The sequence below is a fragment of the Tachyglossus aculeatus genome, chromosome 11 (genome assembly GCF_015852505.1).
Source record: "Tachyglossus aculeatus isolate mTacAcu1 chromosome 11, mTacAcu1.pri, whole genome shotgun sequence".
NCBI classification, from domain to species: domain Eukaryota; kingdom Metazoa; phylum Chordata; class Mammalia; order Monotremata; family Tachyglossidae; genus Tachyglossus; species Tachyglossus aculeatus.
Window position 1 is genome coordinate 51,397,101 of NC_052076.1, and position 24,421 is coordinate 51,421,521.

Genomic DNA, 24,421 nt, shown 5'->3' on the forward strand with positions numbered 1-24,421 from the left:
TGGTTTTTAGGCATCTTCATGACCATCAGAATATAGATGTCTTTGGGTAGAGGGAAGGGTGTCCACAAAGGAGTGTCCAGAATTCAGTGGCCACCTACCAAGCAGATAGAAGTGGAACACTTACTACTACTGTTTTTTCTTCCACGGTTGCTTCTACTTGTCTTTCTCTCTTAAACAGTCACTTGTGTCCTAGTGTGACTTCCTTTAGTTGTAATGAGTGGGTTCTAGGACACCTATTCTGACCCACATATACCCTTTCCCTTGTCCATTTCTGTAGAACATGTGCAGTGCCCTCCTTGAAAGGCAAGATTGGTTTTCCCCATGATTTTCATAGGCCAGCTCCTAACAGGCAGGACATAATAATAATAATAATAATAATGGCATTTATTAAGCACTTACTATGTGCAAAGCACTGTTCTAAGCGCTGGGGAGGATACAAGGTAATCAGGTTGTCCCATGGGGGGCTCACAGTCTTAACCCCCATTTTACAGATGAGGGAACTGAGGCACAGAGAAGTGAAGTGACTTGCCCAAAGTCACACAGCTGACAATTGGTGGAGCCGGAGTTTGAACCCATGACCACTGACTCCAAAGCTCGGGCTCTTTCCACTAAGCCACGCTGCTTCTCAAATACTTAAGTGTATTTCCTGCCCACATCTAACCCCCATTGTGATTGCTCAGTGAATATATTCAGTTGCAAAATATTGTTAACATATATTGTCACATGAAAATGTGACAAGGTTCTGTCTAGTTTAAGATGGTGTGATGGTGATGTTCCCTTCCAGGAGATATTTTCTCCCATCTCCATCTTCCTCTTGCTTCTCCCGTCCCCATCCTATAGCCTCACTCTCTTTTCCCATTCTCTTCCCGCCATTTACGTGATTCATTCAATCGTATTTATTGAGCGCTTACTGTGTGCAGAGCACTGTACTAAGCGCTTGGAAAGTACGATTCGGCAACAGATAGAGGCAACCCAACAACGGGCTCACAGTCTAGAAGGAGGGAGACAGACAACAAAAGCAGTAGACAGGCATCAATAGCATCAATATAAATAATAATAATAATAATGGTGGTATATGTTAAGGGCTTACTATGTGCAAAGCACTGTTCTAAGCGCTGGGGAGGTTACAAGGTGATCAAGTTGTCCCACGGGGGTGCTCACAGTCTTCATCCCCATTTTACAGATGAGGTAACTGAGCCCAGAGAAGTTAAGTGACTTGCCTTCTAGACTGTGAGCCCACTGTTGGGTAGGGACTGTCTCTATATGTCGCCAACTTGTACTTCCCAAGCGCTTAGTACAGTGCTCTGCACACAGTAAGCGCTCAATAAATACAATTGATTGATTGATTGCCCAAAGGCACACAGCTGACAAGTGGCAGTGCTGGGTTTTGAACCCATGACCTCTGACTCCAAAGCCCGGGCTTTTTCCTCGGAGCCATGCTGCTTTTCCAAATGGAATTATAGATATTTACGCATCATTAATAAAATACAATAATAAATATGTACGTTTACATCCTCTGCCACTAATCTCCTCACCGTACCTCGTTCTCGCCTGTCCCGCCATCGACCCCCGGCCCACGTCATCCCCCGGGCCTGGAATGCCCTCCCTCTGCCCATCCGCCAAGCTAGCTCTCTTCCTCCCTTCAAGGCCCTACTGAGAGCTCACCTCCTCCAGGAGGCCTTCCCAGACTGAGCCCCTTTCTTCCTTTCCCCCTCTTCCCCCCTCTATCCCCCATCTTACCTCCTTCCCTTCCCCACAGCACCTGTATATATGTATATATGTTTGTACATATTTATTACTCTATTTTACTTGTACATATCTATTCTATTTATTTTAGTTTGTTAGTATGTTCGGTTTTGTTCTCTGTCTCCCCCTTTTAGACTGTGAGCCCACTGTTGGGTAGGGACTGTCTCTATATGTCGCCAACTTGTACTTCCCATGCGCTTAGTACAGTGCTCTGCACACAGTAAGCGCTCAATAAATATGATTGATTGATTGATTGCTGTGGGACAGGGAAGGGGGTAGAGCAGAGGGAGGGAGTAGGGGCAATGGGATGGGGAGGAAGAGCAGAGGAAAAGGGGGGCTTAGTCTTGTAAGGCCTTCTGGAGGAGGTCTACCTGATTTGATCCTGGGGATTTGATTCTACCCTTTCTCTGCAAGGAAGCGCTTGGCCTGAGGAATTAGAGTTAGGCAAGGAGAGAGGGGTAGGAGAATAGATGCAGTTTAATTGATACCAATCTGAGATTTGTCTTCCCTATCAGTTTAGGAGCCAGGGAGGGGAGTGGAGCCACTGATGACTCCAGGAAGGTTTTCATAAGCCTGAAAGGGCAGTTGTGCACCTTCTGCTCTCCTGCAAGTTAATTGAAAAGGTGTGGTTGGGTGCAGATCTCTCTTCCGGTAATCCAGTTGCCCTTCTAGAAGTTGGAATTCATAAATACGATTGAATGAATGAATTTGCTATTCTATTTATTTTATCTTGTTAATATGTTTTGTTTTGTTGTCTGTCTCCCCCTTCTAGACTGTGAGCCCACTGTTGGGTAGGGACCGTCTCTATATGTCGCCAACTTGTACTTCCCAAGCGCTTAGTACAGTGCTCTGCACACAGTAAGTGCTCAATAAATACGATTGAATGAATGAATGAATAAATGCGATTGACTGAATGAATGACTGAATGAATGAATTTACTATTCTATTTATTTTATCTTGTTAATATGTTTTGTTTTGTTGTCTGTCTCCCCCTTCTAGACTGTGAGCCCACTGTTGGGTAGGGACCGTCTCTATATGTCGCCAACTTGTACTTCCCAAGCGCTTAGTACAGTGCTCTGCACACAGTAAGCGCTCAATAAATGCGATTGAATGAATGAATGAATGAATTTACTATTCTGTTTATTTTATCTTGTTAATATGTTTTGTTTTGTTGTCTGTCTCCCCCTTCTAGACTGTGAGCCCACTGTTGGGTAGGGACCGTCTCTATATGTCGCCAACTTGTACTTCCCAAGCGCTTAGTACAGTGCTCTGCACACAGTAAGTGCTCAATAAATACGATTGAATGAATGAATGAATAAATGCGATTGACTGAATGAATGACTGAATGAATGAATTTACTATTCTATTTATTTTATCTTGTTAATATGTTTTGTTTTGTTGTCTGTCTCCCCCTTCTAGACTGTGAGCCCACTGTTGGGTAGGGACCGTCTCTATATGTCGCCAACTTGTACTTCCCAAGCGCTTAGTACAGTGCTCTGCACACAGTAAGCGCTCAATAAATGCGATTGAATGAATGAATGAATGAATTTACTATTCTATTTATTTTATCTTGTTAATATGTTTTGTTTTGTTGTCTGTCTCCCCCTTCTAGACTGTGAGCCCACTGTTGGGTAGGGACCGTCTCTATATGTCGCCAACTTGTACTTCCCAAGCGCTTAGTACAGTGCTCTGCACACAGTAAGTGCTCAATAAATACGATTGAATGAATGAATGAATAAATGCGATTGACTGAATGAATGACTGAATGAATGAATTTACTATTCTATTTATTTTATCTTGTTAATATGTTTTGTTTTGTTGTCTGTCTCCCCCTTCTAGACTGTGAGCCCACTGTTGGGTAGGGACCGTCTCTATATGTCGCCAACTTGTACTTCCCAAGCGCTTAGTACAGTGCTCTGCACACAGTAAGCGCTCAATAAATGCGATTGAATGAATGAATGAATGAATTTACTATTCTATTTATTTTATCTTGTTAATATGTTTTGTTTTGTTGTCTGTCTCCCCCTTCTAGACTGTGAGCCCGCTGTTGGGTAGGGACCGTCTCTGTATGTTGCTGACTTGTACTTCCCAAGCGCTTAGTCCAGTGCTCTGCACACAGTAAGCGCTCAATAAATACGATTGAATGAATGAATGAATAAATGCGATTGACTGAATGAATGACTGAATGAATGAATTTACTATTCTATTTATTTTATCTTGTTTATATGTTTTGTTTTGTTGTCTGTCTCCCCCTTCTAGACTGTAAGCCCACTATTGGGTAGGGACCGTCTCTAGATGTCGCCAACTTGTACTTCCCAAGCGCTTAGTACAGTGCTCTGCACACAGTTAGCGCTCAATAAATACAATTGAATGAATGAATGAATGAATTTACTATTCTATGCAGTTTATCTTGTTAATATGTTTTGTTTTGTTGTCTGTCTCCCCCTTCTAGACAGTGAGCCTGCTGTCGGGTAGGGACCGTCTCTATATGTCGCCAAGTTGTACTTCGCAAGCGCTTAGTACAGTGCTCTGCACACAGTAAGCGCTCAATAAATACAATTGAATGAATGAATGAATGAATGGGATGCTTGGTCAGTGTTGCCAGAAGAATGATTATCCCAAATTCAGGCTGCCTGGTCCCCGCAGGAAGCTGATTCCTGTAGATGACATAAATGAGCCATAATCTGTCTTGGGCCCAGTGAGCATAGAAGTGGGAAAAGAGTTTTTTTAAAAAAATCAATCCCATTCCCCAAGGAGAGGAAATAGCAAGGATAAGAGAATTCAGGACTTGCGGGAGAGAATTTTATGACATGTGAAGGGGAAGAGATCTCTGAGAGAAACCAGCTCCCTCACTGAGTGTACCAGTGGGACTTGTGCCTTGGTGGATTCTCGTATATTACAGTGAATTTAATTAAATACACTGTGATCCCAATTGAGGGTATTCTAATTAGCTGGGTTAGGAACAAATTATTCTCTCTCTTCTCCAAATGAAAACATCTTACAATCCCTTATGAGAGCAGAGCATGTCCTTGGCTGAGGGGATCAGCCCAGTGGGATCCTTTTGTCTTTCCAGTCGTCATCTGCCCTCATGCAAGATTTTTAGCCCTGGGCAGAGAATGATAAGCTGCAGATCCTTTATGTCTCATTGTTGGTGGCGATGGAGAAAACTGATGGCATTACAAGGAGATTTCTATACTTATATATGTGTGTGTGTGTGTATCACTGCTTAAAAGCAAAAATACTGTAGTTCAGTTCTTTTTTGCCTAAAGAGACTGCTGTTGGTCCGGGGGAAAGAACCTAGTTGGAACCAGAAGGTGGTCCTATTCCCCACTGTTCCCACTGGGGAATGCCTGCTGGGGCTGCACTATCAGTGGTGAAGGTTTTCTACTCAAGTATTACTTGGTAAGGATGTACTGCTAGGTGAATAGACCCAGAAAGAATCCTGAAAAATTCCTGGCCATGTGGAGAGCTTAAGTAGGAATGTCCACAAAGGTCAGCATCCTTTGGGTTGCGGTGCATGACTTCGGCACTCTGCTGCAGTTACTTCTGACTGTAACTGTGTCCTGCATATCATCATCATCATCATCATCAATCGTATTTATTGAGCGCTTACTATGTGCAGAGCACTGTACTAAGCGCTTGGGAAGTACAAATTGGCAACATATAGACACAGTCCCTACCCAACAGTGGGGTCACAGTCTAAAAGGGGGAGACAGAGAACAAACCAAACATACTAACAAAATAAAATAAATAGAATAGATATGTACAAATAAAATAAATAAATAGAGTAATAAATATGTACAAACATATATACATATATACAGGTGCTGTGGGGAAGGGAATGAGGTAAGGTGGATATAATGCAAGCAACCTTTCTGTGCACTTGGAATTATGCTACACTCCCGCCAACTCCTTCATTGTATTCTGTGTCCCAGCAGGAACACAACTTGCCTGGGGTGAAAGAGTAAGAGTGGTACTGGGCAAACCACTTCCCTCTAATACATTTCCTTCGGGCAGATTCTTGATCCTGAAGCCTGGATGTTTGTTCAGAGCATCAACCACTCAAATCCCAAGTTTGAGTTTTTGTGCAAGAAGAGGGCACCTTAAGGTAAAATAGGGAGGCCATTCTTGGTGCATGTCAGGATTGAAAAATCTTCTTATGTATCGTTAGAAATCCTTTGTTATTGTATTTGAGATTCATTTTATTTGTTCATTTCCTGCATCTGTTTTGGCTTTAGAGAAAGGAAGTTTGATTAGATGATGGAGAGAAAAAAGGAAAATGCACGACACAAGAAACTGTAGGATTTAAGAGAGTGGGCAGAGAGTTGGAAGAGTCTCAACCGTAACTTTTTAAAACTTGGGGTATCGTAACAGGACAGTTGCTCCAATTTGTTAATTATGTAGCATACTTTCACAGAAGAGCTGGTGGGTGAGAGAGCACTTGACATCTGGCAACTCTACAACCTCTTCCCAAGTCTCTTTTCTCTGTTCTCATTCATTCATTCAATTGTATTTATTAAGCGCTTACTATGTGCAGGGCACTGTACTAAGGGAAAATACAATACAGCAGTAAGCAGTGACATTCCCTGCCCAAAACGAGCTCACAGTCTTGGGGGGGGAGGTAGACAGCAATACAAATAAATAAAATTACGGATATATACATAAGTGCTGTGGGGCTGGGGGTGGTGGGGTGGGGGGAGAGCAAAGGGAACAAGTCAGGGTGATGCAGAAGGGAGTGGGAGATGAGGAAAAGTGGGGAGGGAGGGTATTCCAAGCCAGAGGCGGGACGTCGGCCAGGGGTCGGCAGCAAGATGGGAGATCGGGGCACAGTGAGAAGGTTACCACGGGCTTTGGAGTCAGAGGTCATGGGTTCAAATCCCGGCTCCACCAATTGCCAGCTGTGTGACTTTGGACAAATCATTTAACTTCCCTGGGCCTCGGTTACCTCATCTGTAAAATGGGGATTAAGACTGTGAGCCCCCCGTGGGACAACCTGATCAGCTTGTAACCTCCCTGGTGCTTAGAATGGTGTTTGGCACATAGTAAGTGCTTAATAAATGCCATTATTATTATTATTGTAGCACTAGAGGACCGAGGCGTGCGGGCTGGGTTGCAGAAGGAGAGAAGCGAGATGAGGTAGGAGGGGGCAAGGTGATGGACTGCTTTAAAGCCAATGCTGAAGTGTTTGTTTGATACGGAGGTGGATGGGCAACGACTGGAGATTTTTGAAGAGAGGGGTGACATGTCCTGACATGTCCTTTTCTCCCTACCAGACCTTGGGGAAAGAGAACTCCGTTATTTGGTATGGACACCTTCCCACCCTCATTAAGGTGTTGCCTACTGGGGATATACTTTTACCCCATTTCCAAGTGGTGTGATGGGGCAAAGTGAGGGATTGAGTGAATTTTACACTCTGTTCACAGTTTGATGCCACTTGAATCCCATGATGGAAATTATGGCCTTAGATGCCATGGTTATTTCTTTTGTTGTTTTTATGCAACTATTTTTATTTGAGGTTTTATTAGATGTACCTCTGTCTCTGTGACCCGCAGATCCAGCTTCTGGCTCTCGGACAACTTTTCCTTCCCGCGGGCTCATGCCAATCCTTTACTCATAGGAATAGCTTTATGGAAAGAGGTGTGTTTTGAGATCGGGAGGGTAAGTAGGATGAGGGTGGGAAAGAACACCCGAAACTTACAATTCACCCCTTCATTCCATGAATCTTCCTCTCCCATCCCAGTACTGTCCTCTCCGTTGTGACAGAGGTGAAGTCACTCAGCAGTCAGCGGTGCAGTTCCATTGGGAGCGTTCATGCCTTTTCTCCAGTTTTGGTTGCTCCTTTGGAGTTTTGTTTCTATTACCGAGAGTTAAGCGGCTTCCCTGTAATTTAGCCCTGGAGCAGGCTGAGCATTGGCATATACTGGCATTTAACTTTAACAGCTCTGACGGTTAATTGCTATGTCCACTGAATATCCCTTTTCTTTGTTCTTCACAGCACCTTCAGCAGCACGAGAGTGGGGTCGAGGGAGAAAGCTGCTACTATCACTGCGTCCTGTGTAACTACTCCACTAAAGCCAAGCTCAATCTTATACAGCATGTTCGCTCCATGAAACATCAACGGAGTGAGAGTCTGCGCAAGCTACAGAGACTCCAGAAGGGCCTTCCCGAGGAAGAAGAAGACCTGGGACAAATCTTCACCATCCGCAAGTGTCCAGCCACTGATCCAGGTGAGTTGGCATAGAACACACATTGGTCCTTCCTCAGGAGTGGTGGCTGTAACCCAGGGAGATTTTCTCATGTTGAAAAATGAATCCGTGGGGCAGTATTTATCAGCCAACAGAGGAACCTGATTCTGGAGGGCCTTTTTGTGTAATGGGATTTTCTTTATGGAAGGAGTTAAGGGCCAAGACCCTCTATCTACAAGTGAAAATATATAAGGCCGTAAAGGTTACAGAAGTGTTTGGAAATAAAGTGATGTTGATGAGTTATCTTATAAAGCCCTTTCCATCCTTTTATTGAGCACTCGGGGCAAAAGCCAAAAAAGGAGGTGAATATCAATTAAAATATTCTAAAACCCTTTATCCCTCAAAAGCTGACTCCCCTGAAGGATATTTTATACTTTTATACCGGATTCATTTGTCTAAAGTGACTAAAACATAGTGTCAAGAAGGGGCCTTCCACCCTGCAAGTTTGCACACAGTATTATTTGAACAGTGGACAGGCATTTGGAGTTTTAAACATACAGACCACAGGAATAGATTTGGGGAAAGATCCAAAAGCAGGATTAACAGTGTACAGTGAAATCCCCCCGCCCCCCAGCCAAATTCCTAGTTTGGAGAGTTGATAACTCGGAACTCTTTTGAGGTAAGCATGCTACCACTGTAGACTTGGTGGCCCACACAGCTAAGTGACCCTGGATTTATGAACTTTTGAGGGGCAATTCAGAGCAGCTTTGTGAGGAAAATACATACATTTAATACCAATTTATCTCATTTTGGAGTTTATTAGAAATTTTAGTGTTGTTTGTGTAAAGTGTCCAGTTCTCTTCCCCTTTCCCAGGGGAAGCTTCGAGATCCAGAATGTTTGAGTTCCTCTGTGTCAAAAAGCATTATTAGGTTATTATATTCTCATGTCTCCAAATGTACTCATGAGTTACCCAGGAAGCCAGTTTATGGAAAGGACCATTTAAAAGCACTGGGAGGACTTTCCTTCCACATCTTATATTGTCTTTGTTGTCTTATCCACTGAGGTTTCTAGTGTAAAATGGCCTCACTTACTCCACATTCCTGATCTTCCTGTGGATGCCACCTTATTAAAGTGAGGTTCCAAGCTCCACACAGGACGGTAATGGGGAAATTTCCTGGTGGGGCTGAGGGATTGGGAAATTGGAGGTCCTTGTGGGACCCATACTCTTCTGAGTTCCGCACTCAGTAGGGGCAGTCAGTGTACTTTCACTGAGCTTTCCACTACATCCATCATTCATTGAGTAATACAGTGAATGACACTGTGCCTTAGGCCTTCTGCAGAATATAGGAAAGACAAAGTCCTTTGCTCTGAGGGCATGTGTTTTAATAGATCGCAGACTAAAAAAAAGAATCTCAATTTTTTTCCTAAAATTATTTTTCTTGAGTGGATTAGCATCTTGGGGCAGAGTGACTGACTTCCCTACCCTATTTCTAGGTCCTGTTTTGAACCATTTTTCCTTCATAATTTATTTTTAAACCATGGCCCACATAAGTGTTATCCACTGGTTTGAGACACATTTTGCAAAGCAAGTTTTAAAGTAGGATTGGGTTAACAACGATCTGTATGGTACTCCTAAAGAAAAGTATAATAAAATCTTCTCAAAAGTGCTTTCAATTAACCACAGTAGTTAAGACTTCATACGAGAGGCGGCTTCTTAAAAGGGAAATGGAAAATATGGACGAAAAAAGCTATATAGATTTGAATCTTGTGGAAAAATTTTGAACAGTTTACCCTACTTCTGTTCAACTTGCCTCAGTGTAATATTCCTCAACAACAAAATAATCCCCAAAACCCATAAAAAAGCAAAGCATTGGTTCTAAATGAAATTTGTCAGATGAAATTTTGGGGGGCCCTACAGGTGAGCAAGCATTTGCCTCCCCACTCAAAAAGGATAAGCTCTACAGCAAGAAGCTTCCACTAATTCTATTCTTAGTGATTTTTTTTTGCTCCCATTTTACTGATGATCAAAAGACTAATCCTTTTTACTTTTTGCCAGATGAGTTCCCCCCCCCCCACCATTTTTTTTCTTTAATCCAGTGACAACAGCCTTCTGCTGAGCTGCTGGGAAAAATCCAGGATGTGTGCTTCCTTCCCAGGCGTTGAAAGGGAACTTTGACTTAAAGTAAAAACAAAGAATATTCTTCAAATTATTTCCCATTAAAAGCATGGGAATAACTTTTTTCATAATAACAATAATAATGAAGTAGGCATTTAAGTTCTTGCTATGTACCAAACACTGAGGTAGATACAATCTAGACTGTAGATTCTAGACTGTAAGCTTACTGTGGACAGCTAATGTGTCTACTGTTTGTTGTATTGTACTCTCCCAAGTGCTTAGTACAGTGCTGTGCATACAGTAAGTGCTCGGTAAATGCTAGTGATTTATTAATTAATAATGGGATCAGACACGGTACCTGTTACATAGAGTCTAGAAGGGAGGGAGAGTAGGAATCCTATCCGCATTTTACAGATGAAGAATTGAGTTACAGAAATCTTAAGCGATTTCCCCTAAATCACATGTCAGGCAAGTGGGGAAGCTGAGACTAGAACCAGGATCATATGACACCCAGTTTGTTCTCTTTCCAGGAGGCCACACTGCTTTCCTGATTTATTTTCCAACAACTAAATTCACAACCTTATGTTTAAATCCATGTGCATGTTTATTTGATTGTAAGCACTTAAGGCTATAAAATTCCACATCTCAGAGAACTTCAAGGTTCATTTAGATGTTAGGGTGATCATTCAATCTATAAAATGGCAGACTATTGATTGCTTGATTGACTGAATATTAATCCTCATCAGAGATCTGTCTGAGGCCATTGCCCTGAGGATTGAGAGGCTGGAGGAAACACATTTTACTGAACGTTGAGTTGGTTTAAATCTTCCAAATCAAACCCATCACTTAGAGGGTCCTTTTCTGGGTAATACAAGGTCAAGAAAGGGAGGCTCAGGGAGTTGGAAGTGCTTTAGTGGGTTGATACTAGGAGTCTTAGAGAGATATGAGGCTTGAGCTCACCAGCTGGGAAGTGCTTTCTCCAAGGTGCCTTTCCATTATACCTGTGGATATCTCATCTTTCTAGATTGCCGTTAATTCTTGCAAATAAAAGTTTTCCTTTCCTTACCTATTACAAAAAGCTGAATGGTGCTTGTAGGATTGACAGCTTCCCATTTCATAGGGGACCAGCAAGAGGCAAGTAGCCTGTGGGTTGATCTCCATGCTCACCTTGTCAGAGGTATCTCAGTGTTTCCTGAGAGACCCTTTATCTAGTTCTGGTCTGTCACTGTTAAAAAGTGACGTGTTGTATAGGTGGCTGTGATGTCATCCTGACTCTCTTCTTCAATTACTCTGCTTTTTAGCCATCTGCTACTTTTTCTTTACCATATCTATCTAAAATATTTTCACAAATCCAACTAATCAGTACATCTCTAAGGAATACCAGATGCCCGGTTTTCATGAAGGGACTATGCCACAGAATTTTTGAGACTGTACCAGTGAGCTGTTGGCAATGATGACAGTAGCTCAAAGGTCACTTCTTTGCTCAGATCCGTAGATTATGAGTACATATCCATAGAGGCTTACTGCCTTTCTCTCACATTGCCCGCAATAACGTTTTTGTTATGAGCCTTATGGTTAATGACAAAACACTTCAATAATAACCCTCATTTTAGTGACGCATAAATTGCTGAGAAGTTCACTGGATGGACTGTATTTTTCCATGTTTGGTATTTGTCCTAAAGAAAACTTTTTTAAAAGAACTGGAAAGCTCAAATGGTGAGTCTACTAAAGGGAATGTGGAAAAATCTGATTTTCTGTTTTCTTAAAGGTGTTGTCTTGTTTATAATTCAAATTTGTCCCCTTAAAACTCTTTTGTTTGAAGAATTTTTTTAGAAATAGCTATTGAAGGATTTTTTAGCATAAACTTTCTGTCGATACTAAAATATATTCTTTGGCTTGAAGGTTTTGAAATTAGCATTATTTTATCTCTCTCCTCTTCTCTTTTTAAAAAGAAGCAAGGACCCTTTAGTATTCTCTGGGCAGGTGAGATTTATAGAGCTACTATGAATAGTATCTTAAAAGGAAAAAAAAAAGACTTGCCATCCTAGTCTGCAGAGTAATGCACAAGTTATGCCCCTATGTGGGACAAAGTGTGGCCAACCTGATTATCATGTATCCATCCCAGAACCTAGCGCTTAGAACAGTGCTTTGCACATAGTGCTTAAAAATACCATCATTATTATTAACTTAGTACAGTGCTTGTTAGGACCATTATTATTATTATTATTATTATCATTATCATTATTATATGCACAGGAGTATTTTTCTGGTTTGCCTAACCTAAAAATCTATATTTGGGGGGGCCCATGTGATTCTTCACACTTTTCAGTTTTGTGTATGCAAGGGATAGAGACCATTCTTAGAGTGCGTAATGTCTTTGTTTTTCTGTTAGAATAGAGTTCCTGATTTGCCTTAATTAGTCCTCTAACAATCTACAAAGGTCAGTGCCAATTGCCTGTTCATTTGCATTCGTAATTACAATGGCTTCTGATTACACATCACTTGTAACTCAGTGTTTCCTCACTACCCGTGCACATACTTATTAGAATACACACATATATAGGATTGCAGAAGGTTAGTTTTTTCTTCACATGTGGCCTTACATGTTCTTATTTCATAATAATAATAATAATAATGATAGTACTTGTTAAGCATTTACTATGTGCCACGCAATGAACTAAGTGCTGGGGTGGATACAAGCAAATCAGGTTGGACGCAGTCCCTGTCCTGCATGGGGCTCACCGTCTTAGTCTCCACTTTACAGGTGAAGTAACTGAGGCACAGGCAAGAGAAATGATTTGCCAAAGGCCACACAGCAGAGAAATGGCAGAGTCAGGATTATTTAATACTAATGGCACAGCCTTCAGGAGAAGAACTTCTGTGTCCATAATGGAAAGCAGTCTTGGAAACCGGACTTGCAAATATAATGAAATCAGTGGCAGGGAAATTATCTGGACATCAGACAGGGAAACTGTGACCTAATACCTGGGAGCCTTCTTGAACTGGGTAATTAAGGCCAATTAAATTTTTCTGCTTGTTCTCTCTGAAACATACCAATGACACAATCTATAGGAAGGTGGGTTCTGTTTAGCTCCTGTCAAACGTTGCCGGCCTGGAGACTCTCTCCGGCCAGGAGTTGGCTTATCTCCAGACATATATCACAGGAGGTATGTCTCTGCCATGCGTGCAGTTGCTCAGTCTTGCCCAGTAATGGCCTGTGTCCAATTTGGCCCAAACTGTGATACTTCAAAGCAAACCAAGAACAAGTCAGGTCATAAAAGGTGTTCTGGGAAATCAGTCGTTATCTAGCATGTTATAAAGCAATTTTCTTCTGTGCCCTCTACAAACTGCACCGCCTCCATATTCCTGTTGTCTTCATTACGTATATATGGTCAAACTGAAGCAAGTAAGGCTGACGCCCTTCTGACTAGGCAGATTAAATGCTCCAGATTAGCTAGAGAGGTTTGGAATTTTTCCATTAGTATCTGCATATCTTTAAATTTATTATAGATTACTTATAAATGTCTGTCTCCCCCTCTAGAGTGTAAGCTCATCATGGGCAGGGAACATGTCTACCAATTCTGTTGTATCGTGCCCTTCCAAGCACTTAATACAGTACTCTGCACATAGTAAGCACCCAATAAATATGATTGATAGACTGTACCAAATGATTATAGAATAACATAACAGGTACAAGAATTGGGACTATCTGGCAAAACTAATCAGCCTGGTCCGTGCCAAAACTGATTTCAGAGGAGTGCAGATCTAATTCCTGGGTGAACAGATATCTTAAGGAGAGCTGAGAAAGAGGGTCTCAGTTTTCCTTTGTTTCCTTTCTCCTTCAGTTCCTTTTTTCCCCCCTTCACCCTTCCCCTGAAAACCAGCCGTGGCAGAAGATTTAACAGTTTCCCATAATATAGAGGGTGCTGCCCCAAACCTGTAATTAGCCTTTGTGCCATTTCTGTGGACTTATGGCTCGATTAACTAGACATCATACTCACTTGAAAAGAATCTCTTATTCTTGTGGCATCTTTTGTCCCAAAGAATGTCCCATCCCTTTGCAAATAGTCCATCTGGGATGCATGAAATCACTCCCAAACTGGAGTGCCTTGAGCCAAAGCGTTAGGCAGTGCAGAAATATTTTGGTAACCAATGACCAAATGTTCCTTTTCCAGCATTCTGTGTGGAAAGGTGAAAGGGTGAGAATACAAGAAAAACCTGGGTTGTCATTGCTCACCAAACATCTTAGGCAGACTTTAAATGTCACTTTCAGTGTAACACAGTGATCCTGTCCACCTGCTGAAGCTGTTAGCCCCCATTCAGTGTTGTGAAGTACAATCACAGATCAGAATTTTTAGCTATTAACACATTTTCTTTCCAAGCCACTTTTTTTTGTGGATTTCACAAACAAGTATTCTTCACCAAGGACAACTTACATCCTATATTTAGTTTCCAGGGTTGCTGGTCTGAATTAGGGGAGAGGTGGGGGGTTGCAGGAGCGGGGAGGAAGACATAAAGCAGCAACTTTCTTCTCAACGGCAAAAGTATATTTTATTCACACTGTCATAACAAAAATGAGACAAAAAGGCTTGTTCCTCAAACTCAGCCACTTATAGGAGTCACCTTAAAGCTGTGACCAAAATAGGAAATTTTCAGCCAAAGTGAATTTTTTGATAGGAAAGAAGAAGCATATATTCAATTTCTAGTTAAGTCCATTGCTTAATTCTCCTTTGGCCCATTATTTAAAAGCCTTGGACACGTAAAATAGTGCTTATTTTCATGGCAGGAATATCAAATATTATGCAACCTTGATGTCATCTTTGACCTCTCACATTTGGTCTGTGGCCAGTTCATGCTGGGTTTTCCTTGACGCTATTTCGTGGCTCTGCCCCTTCCTCATCACCCTCATGGCCACCAGCCTAACTCACACTTTAATATTCTCCCAGCAAGACCACTCTGTCAGCCTGCAACCTCTTCCCACCAGTCTGTATTACATTCTGCTGCCCAGATGATTTTATTTTTATAAATAGTCCCATCAGGCCTCATGAAGCCACTCTTGACTCCCTTGTCTCCTATCCATTGCTCGAAAGTCTTCCCTTTTAAGTCTCTCCAGTCCTGTTTTCCCCATCTAAAAAGCCGTCCTTAAAGTCTTCCTCCTCCCTTGAGTATTCCTTGATGAATTGCAGGCACCTTTAACACATGTGCCTAGGCAGCTGCCCTTACTATCTGGTGGTTTTATTAGGTACCAGGCACTCAACTAAGCTCTGGGGTAGTTACAAGGTAATCAGGTCCATTTCCCATGTGGGGTACACAGTCTTAATCCCCATTTTACAGCCGAGGTAACTGAGGAACAGAGAAGTTAAGCGACTTGCCCGAAGTCTTGCAGCAGACAAGTGGTGAAGCGAAGCCCTGGTCCTTCTCATCCTTCTCACTTCCAGGCCCTTGCACGATCCCCTAGACGTGCTCTATCCACTAGGCCAAGCTGCTGCTGCTATTTCTCCTTTCATTACCAATTGTATCTTTTTTTTTCTTCCTGTTCCCTCTGCAGTTAAAGTAAATCAGAATGTTCTTCAGGTTCACACATTCTCTCAGATCAGTCATCAGCTGCCTTTGTCTCATAATCTCTTCTCTCTCATGGTAATGGCATTTGTTAAGCGCTTACTATGTGCAAAACACTGTTCTAAGCACTGGGGGGGTACAGGGTGATCAGATTGTCCCACTTGGGGCTCACAGTCTTAATCCCCATTTTGCAGATGAGGTAACTGAGGCACAGAGAAGTTAAGTAACTTGCCCAATCGCACAGCTGATAAGTGGCAGAGTCAGGATTAGAACCCATGACCTCTGGCTCCCAAGCCCGTGCTCTTTCCACTGAGCCACACTGCTTCTCCTGTTAGAACGTAAACTCCTTATGGGCAGGGAAGATGTCAGTCATTCTGAACTTCGTAAGTACCTAGTACAGCGCCCTACACCAAGTGGGTGTCAAATGCCGCCTCTCCAACTACTGACTGGAACGTATATTTGAAGGTGGACATCTAATTTTCTCTCCTTGTTCTTAAGGTTTGGTGATTAGTATTTGTGAAGTGGAGCTCGGTCTGAAGGGTAGTTCTAAACTAATACTAAAAAAAGGATTCTGTAGCTTGCAAAGTGTCTTTAACTCACAACTTTTGTGTAGACGTTAATGGAAAGGGCTGTTTAGTTCTCAGAGAATTCTAGACTTCAGCTCCAGATGGAATATTTCCAGAAGCCCCCCTCATTCCGGCTGTGCATTTAGAAATGTTCTGTCTGTTGTAGTTTGGAATTTGGCCAAAATTGCTGTCTTGTCTGAACGGAAGGGCACCTGCACTTTTTTCAAGGGGATAGCCTTTTTCGGTGATTTTTTAATTTCAGTGCTTGGAGCGGTTGTTTCCTTGAAACTGGTCTGAGGCTTTAGGACGGTCTCGGTTTTCCTTTCATACTGTCACTTGGGGGGCATGGGAGGAACATTCCTCCGGCTGGTCTTCCAGGCAAGAGTGATGTTGCACTTTTTTGCATTCCACTCCAGAGCCCCTATCCCTCTGGTGGACATATTGTTTCAGCAGACCTGTTAATCTCAGCCAAATCCTCAGCACTCATCTTCTGTGAACACAAGGTCATTGTTGCTGGCCCTTACATGTGGCGGGGGAGAGGGAGGGTTGGGGGTGTGTGTGTGTGAGAGAGAGAGCGAGAGAGAGAGCTTATGCTCTCTGGAAGGAGTCACTAAATAAAGCCAGTAGTGCTCAAAGAAACTTTTGTTAGGGCAGGGAAGAGGTCAGAATTTGGTGTTAGCTGAGAATCTTTTGCCACATATGTATATCTTCCCTTGTCTGTCCCAGAAAACCTACTCAGATCCCTCCCTTTCCTGTTAGTAAACAGTAAAGAAAGCCCCCCCTGTGCTCAGGCCAGAGACAGAGGGGCTTCTAGGACAGTACTGGTAGTTCTTTTTGCAAAATGTTACCTTTTGAGCATCAGTGAAAATAATCTCTTATTCCTATTGCACAGAATTAAACTATACGTCACACAGTTCAGTAGTTTTTGTGTTTATGCAGGTTTTCCTTCATTCCTTTTCAGTGGCTTTTGGGAGAACTGCGGAGCTAAGTTAGAGTAGTAGGTTTGGGAAAAGAGGTGACTAAAGAGACTGTGAGACAAGGAGAAAGGGGGCACCGATCAGCCAGGTTTTGGCCCAAATTACTTTGTGATTAAATGTCCCATTAAATAAGGTGCCCAGCTCTGGAGACTGTTGAAATGAGGTCTCATTCCCGAGACTGCCATTTAAAATAGTAGGGTTGTGGAAAGTGAGACCCCCTGGGAGAAGAGGTTCCCCATATGAGCCAAGGGCCTTATCTCTGGAGTCTCTGAGCATCCACTCCCTCAGAGCTGTTAGGGGGGCGGTGGGTGGAATTTCACTAACCTCTAAGGAACTCCGGGTCTTCCTTTTTGCATCCCGTGGCCTAATTTTTTTTAGATAGCTGGCACAAAAGGCAGAAACAATTACCCTGGCCTCTTCATGGCCCTCACATTTCCATACTGGGCTTTCTGAAATGGAGTTGTTAATTTTTCATGAATATCAAATACAAAGATGAAGAGTCTTTAGTTGTTAATAAGACTGTTGCTGCTTGCTGAGAGGCTCCTGCTTGAATTGAAGGGCTCCGGTTTGATGATGGGTGGATTGCTAATGGTAGGGTAACTGGTGTTCTCACTGCTGTACGATCATTCAGCCCGGTGATGGTGTTAATTGTTTGGATTCAGGAATGAACTGACTAGTCTAAAGTGGTGGTCCCCATTAAAATATGGAGAAATTCACTAACTGGTGATGAAGGCCAAGCCAACAGCTATACTGTAAATCCTATAACTTCCTGAAGATTGGGATCACAATGAAATTACATGTTTAGCTTGCTTAAAAAATAGCATCGATGTTGTTGATGATAATAATAATAATAATAATAGCATTTATTAAGCGCTTACTATGTGTAAAGCACTGTTCTAAGCACTGGGGAAGCTACAAGGTGATCAGGCTGTCCCATGGGAGGCTCACAGTCTTAATCCTCATTTTACAGATGAGGTAACTGAGGCACAGAGAAGTGAAGTGACTTGCCCAGAGTCACGCAGCTGACGTGGCGGAGCTGGGATTTGAACCCATGACCTCTGACTCCAAAGCCCATGCTCTTTCCACACTGAGCCATGCTGCTTCTCTGAATGTTGAAGTCCATCAGCCTCAGAGCAGCACTGCTTCTGGGTATATGCCTCCAGCACCCCTACAAACTGCCACGGACTCAATTCTTGCTGCTCTCTGAAACATCTCCACAGATCATGTTGAGTTAATGGCCACGTATTCTTCTCAGTGTCTTGCACAGGGATTTGTATGTTGCAAGTGCTCAATAAATATCATTGATTCACTTTCTTTGGGCTCCTTCCCTGCTGCCCACATTGATGCCCAAGCTTTCCTTGCATTGGGGGTGGAAAAAAAAAAAACCTTTCAATTGTTCCAGTTACCACTCCCTCTCCCATCTCCTTGTAATGATCCTCCCACTGACTGCTCCAGGGTTTTCACCTGGTTTGTCCATCTCCCCTCACTCTCATCCCCCTCCCATTCCACAGTATGGCTCAGTGGAAAGAGCATGGGCTTTGGAGTCAGAGGTCATGGGTTCAAATCCCAGCTCCTCCACTTGTCAGCTGTGTGACTTTGGGCAAGTCACTTCACTTCTCTGGGCCTGTCACCTCATCTGTAAAATGGGGATTAAGACTGTGAGCCCCATGTGGGACAACCTGTTCACCTGGTAATATCCCCAGCGTTTAGAATAGTGCTTTGCACGTAGTAAATGCTTAATAAATGCTATTATTATTATTATTATTATTATTATTATTATTATTATTATTATTGCAGGGCAGTGCAACTTGGCAGGGGGAATAATAATAATAATAAATTAATTATTATGATATTTAAGTTCTTACTATGTTCCAGGTGCTGTACTTAAGCGCTGGGGTGGATACAAGCAAATCGGGTTGGACACAGTCCCTGTCTTATGTGAGGATCACAGTCTCAATCCCCATTTTACAGATGAGGTAACTGAGGCCCAGAGAAGTGAAGTGACTTGTCCAAGCTCACACAGCAGACAAGTGGCAGAGCTAGGATTAGAATTCATGACCTGACACCCTGGCCTAGGCTCTATCCACTATGCCTTGGTGCTTCTCAGACCCGGGATGAAGCGATCCCCAGGTGTAGAACCAATGAAGCCCTTATCCCACTGTCAAAGGGCACAACATTGTAATGTCTCTGCTGGCTCTGATATCAGAGGTTAAGACGTGGGCTAATCAACTGTGGTACTTGGTAAGCACTTACTATGTGCCAAGCATTGCACTAAGCATTGAGACAGCTATAAGGTAATCAGGTTGGACACAAACACTGTCCCATTTGGGTTCTAATCCCGGCTCCGCCACTTAGCGGCTGTGTGACTTTGGGCAAGTCCCTTAACTTCTCTGGGCCTGTTACCTCATCTGTAAAATGGGGATTAAGATTGTGAGCCCCATGTGGGACAACATGATCACCTTGTATCCCCCCAGCACTTAGAATAGTGCTTTGCACGTAGTAAGCGCATAACAAATACCATCATCATCATCATCATCATTTGAGTCTCACACCCTAAGTTGAAGGGAGTACAGACATTGAATTCTCTTTATAGGGAGGAAACTGAAGCACAGAGAAACTAGGCGACTTGTCCAAGGTCATACAGCGGACAAGTGGCAGAGCTGGGATTAGAACTCCCAGGCCTGTGTGCTTTCCATTAGTCCGTACTGCTTCTCAGTCAGTGCTTTGGGGAATTTCTCCCAAGGGTCACATCGCTGCCCTCAAATAACCCCTATGGACTGTAAGCTCCTTGTGGGCAGGGAATGTGTCTACCAACTCTGTTGCCTTTGTACTGAGTTACCAAGTTAAGTGCTTGGTAAATACCATTCATAGATTGAAGTGTGTACAGCTCTAAAGGAGCAGCCACAGTAGAATCAGCCAAACTGCTGTACCGCATGCACCTTAGTCAGTCAAGGATTCAACCCTCTTGGGCTGCTTAATATGCATATCTAACCCTTTTGGGCTTTGACATTTATTTACCTAAACTGTATCTAATCATTTGTTCCGGCTTTCTGTTTGCTTTTCTCTCCTTTTTGATAGTAAGCTCCTTGTGCATAGATTCATTTATCCTTCTTTTGATCCCACTTCTCTCCATGCCTATTACAGGGCCGTGCACTAAGTGGGGTCTCCTTCAGTCCATGAGTGAAGATAACTGTCCCTAAAGGCAAAGGGGCAAATAATCGTCAGTAGTAGTAATAGTATTTAATAAGCACTTATTGTGTGCAAAGCAGTCTACTAAGTACTAGGAAAGAATGCACAGGAGAGAATTAGACTGGGGCCCTGGCCGTCAAGGGCCACAGAGGCTAAGAAAAGTAATTACTTGAGAAGTGCCTCTCTTCTGCTTAACTTTGGAAACGTTCCAACAACTTCTGCATTTGGATTATTATGAAAGCACCTTAGGAAAAAAAGAGGGGCCGAATGTTATGGATAGGGAGGAAGGGTGAATGGGTTCACAGGAGCAAAGGAGAGAAGACGACTGTGGGGAAATCTAAATGTCCTGCTGGCGAGGAAGGGAGCGAAAGGGAAACAAGGAGTGCAAAAAAACAATGTGGCTTTTATTGAGGGTTTACTTGGTGCAGATTGTTAAGATCTAAGGAAAGTGCAGTGCAGTAGAGTTGGTAGACACAATCCCTGACCACAAAGAGTTTTCAAAGAAAACAAAGAAAGAAGGTGATGGCATGAAACCTGTGAAGGGACCTTGCTCGTGGAAGGAACATTCCATTTTGACTGTCCAGTGTAGCTCTTCAGAGAGACCACAGTCACAGGGAATTTGACAGGAAAGAAAATGTCACACCCAAGGTATATCACAGCTGTATGAAAAAGGTCGCTGGGGGAACCTAGTCCTATCAAAACTTAGGCAGAATTCTCCAGCAGGTGGATCGAGACTTAAAGTGGTGAGAGACAAGGGATTATTTTGCATACATTTTAATATGTATTCATGCCGAGGATGTGAGTGGGTCTTCTAGAGTTGAAGGTCATTGGTAGCTTTGGGAAGGAAAGCTAAGTCCAAGTGAAGATAGATAATGTGGCAGTATACTTTCTGCTCGTGAGAAATGGATCCCCCTTGGTATTGTCTTCCAGTGCTTTGTACAGTGCTTTGCACACAGTACACACTTAATAAACTACTACTAGTTTACTAGTAGTAAATTACTACTACCAGGATTAAAAGGAAGTGAGGCAATGGGTTTGTTTTTTTTTAAAAAAAACTGCTGAATTCACTGAACTTTAATAATTACTGAACAAACTCTTTTGAGTTACTTTGACCCTGAACTGTGAAAAATTGATCAGTGTAGTTACCTGAGATTAGCCCAGCAGCAGCAGCTGGATGTGACAGGGTCACCAGTAGCTCTTACGGGAACCTCGCCTACAGTGCGGGGGCCGGGTAAGGGATTGGGAGAGGAAATGCTTTCCTACAGTCCCGTCACCAGAATGTGAGGCTCAAGAAGGGCTTTTGTCCTATCTCCCTCAGAAAATATTTTCTTTAGTACAATAATAAACACGCAATACTAACGAAGAGAAAATAGCTCTTGGCAGTCCGTGTATTAAGCTGACTAAACCGACTTCATCTAACGTCAAACCCAACTTATATCCCCCCACCCTATCCAATTCCTGTGCCTCTGATCTTCATGCCAAACCCGGCAGAATGTCCTGCCGTCTGAGATTATGGCGTTTATTTCCAGGACAAGGTTTCATTTCACTATTTGATCATCAACCCAAAGAAAACTCATTGACCTAACTCCTTTGTTATTCTGTTACGATTACCAGTGCCTGATTTCTAAAAGTCATTATCATGTTGGAAGGGCTGATGCCCCAGGTATGACCTGCACCCCCTACCAGGGTTTAGGCCAGACATAGTCTCATTCCACTACCGTTATTCTCTATGGAAATGTGCTTTGGCCCTGGACGGATGTGAAGGCTTCCTCAGGTCTTCACGGAGCAGAAGACTGGTTGGGATATGTGCAACCTTTGCATTGCTGCCACAGTCTCGTCTAGGTGAGATTTCTGTGTACAGTCACATAGATATGAGATTAGGCAAGAGAACTGGTAGGGACAGTACAACTGAAGGGCCCATATGTACTTTGTAAGGTTCAAGAAAAGTCTATCTTTCCCAACACTTGTTCTCCCCACTATTGCCCCCCACCCCACAGTTGCTAAAGAGCCTTCCGAATCTCCAGCAGAAAAGGTGCCGATGGGCATCACTACATGTATGAGAGTGGTTCAAGCCAAAGATCATTTCTGAATGCACAAGGATAAAGTTTATTCATTTTTTTTTTTGAAAAAAAAAAAACAGGCCAGTGGGAGGGGCTGGGCTGGGGTTGAGGGGGCCGGGGGTGGCGGGCAGGAGGGAGAAAGGAAATGAAGAGAAACAGCAGGCAATGGTCCCCATTTGTTTTCTTCCAGATTTGACCAGCCAGCAAAAGAGAGATTATCTCTAAAGGATATGAAAGGTTTAATCATTTTAATTTTGTTTTTATTAAAGTTTATCATAACTTTTTTTTCCATGTGCCCTGGTACAGCGAAAAGGGGAGAGTGTAGGAGGTAATATAAATATACACAAACCCCCAAGCATTTGGTTAATAAAAGTCTCTAATGGGAGGCGCCTTGTGGGAAGGAAGTGGTTAGATAGCTGGGTATGGAAGACAGACCAAAGGCACACTGTAATATCACTGAAACGTGGCAGGAATCTCATAAACTCCCCATCTAGCTCCAGCAGACACTTGTCATCGGGAGCTCATGGCTTTCATTAAACAGAAAGAGAGGAAGCGCAGGCTGTTGACTTATTCCCGAGTGTTTTTTCTTGTTAGGATCCATACTAAAGCCTTTTCTACCTTAAAAGAAATCTAAACAGCTGCAGCAGTTGTAGATTTTGGATTCTCTCTTCTGGATTTTTCCCACATCAAAACACCCCACTCTCTGACGGAACCCAAGGAGCTAGAGAGAGGTTTCTTTCTGCCAAAGTATCTCTGAGCTCTGATTTTCCCCCACTCTGGAGCAGGAAGGTTGAGACAGGAGTGGAATTGGTAGACGTAATCCCTGCCCTCAAGGTCACAGCATCTACCCCCGAATCCTCAGTTACGGAGACAGCACAAGGCAGAGCACACGGACCATTATTTACTGGCATTTGAGCCTTTGACTGTCCAATCTCCTGCTTGTGTTCCTAGGCTGGTTCTTTATTCCAGGAGTTTGGCTGTGGCCTCAGGGAGAGTCAAGATCGGTGCTGGATCGCGGATACTTGGGCAGGTTTCCGGGGTGGAGAGTTGGGGGAACAGAGTAATCAAGGCCAAATAAGTACCAAGCCAGACTTCTTGGCAACATTTTGAATCTGTGACCCTGGAGTAGTGCCAATGGAACCAATCCGGGCTCTAAGATGTAAGGGGTGGATTTTCCATTCTAGAATTCATTGGATTTTTTCTTATGAGTGTGCAACTTGGAAAGTTCAAAATGTCAACTTTCTGATCAGATGGAAATATAAGGTTCCATATCTCTGTCATCATCAGATTGATGTCTCTTGAAGTTGTATCTGCAACCAAGACAGCAAACATATTCTAATTTCCTCATGGCATTGGGTGTGGGAGGTGATTTAGTTCTTCAGTACGAGGTCTGAAGGAATTTTTCAGGTTCTATGATAACTATCTGTCATCAGTTCCACAGCCCTGAGGTTGTCAAATCAGGTTTTACCACTTCACTAGTAGGATACATCTTACATTTTCAGGCACACTCTCTCCTCTTGTATCTTTTCGTCTGTACAGCATGCCTCCCTCCCTTTGCCTAAGGCGTGGAAGTGAGGAAACAAGACATGTGGAAGTTATGGCCAATCAAACTACTGATTTTTCTTGTGTGGCAATATTCTGAGGTTTCATTCTTGATCTTTAATTCTCAGTGTTGTTTTAAGGTAACTTTCGGCTCCCCTCTAACTACCATTCTTTCAGTAGAGGAGATAGAGGGAGAAACTGCACCCTGTAGCTTTTCTGCTGTTCCTAATTCTCTCTGAATGTTTTTTCATGCTCCTCACATACTCACTCTACCAGTTTTGACTCGTGTCATCTTTGCCTGTTATCTTTGAAGTTGTTTTGAAAGGCCAGAACTGTGGGAAATAAAAGTGCAATACCCATCTCTAAAAATGTAAGGAATAGAAGGCTTGGTAATTACCATCCAGGAAATGAAACTTATATCCTTGATGAAATACTAGAATGAATAATAAAAGGTGGGGGAGTGGAAATCTATAAACATGA

General features: G+C 42.9%; 1 protein-coding gene across 1 annotated transcript in view; it reads left to right on the plus strand.

Moving 5' to 3' along the window:
* Window positions 1-24,421, plus strand: part of ZFHX3 (zinc finger homeobox 3) — a 264,745-nt gene that overhangs the window by 145,622 nt on the left and 94,702 nt on the right. Inside the window, exon 4 of the mRNA XM_038753465.1 lies at window positions 7,742-7,973. Within this exon, the coding sequence (XP_038609393.1) occupies window positions 7,742-7,973 (232 nt within the window). The remainder of the gene's footprint in view (window positions 1-7,741; window positions 7,974-24,421) is intronic.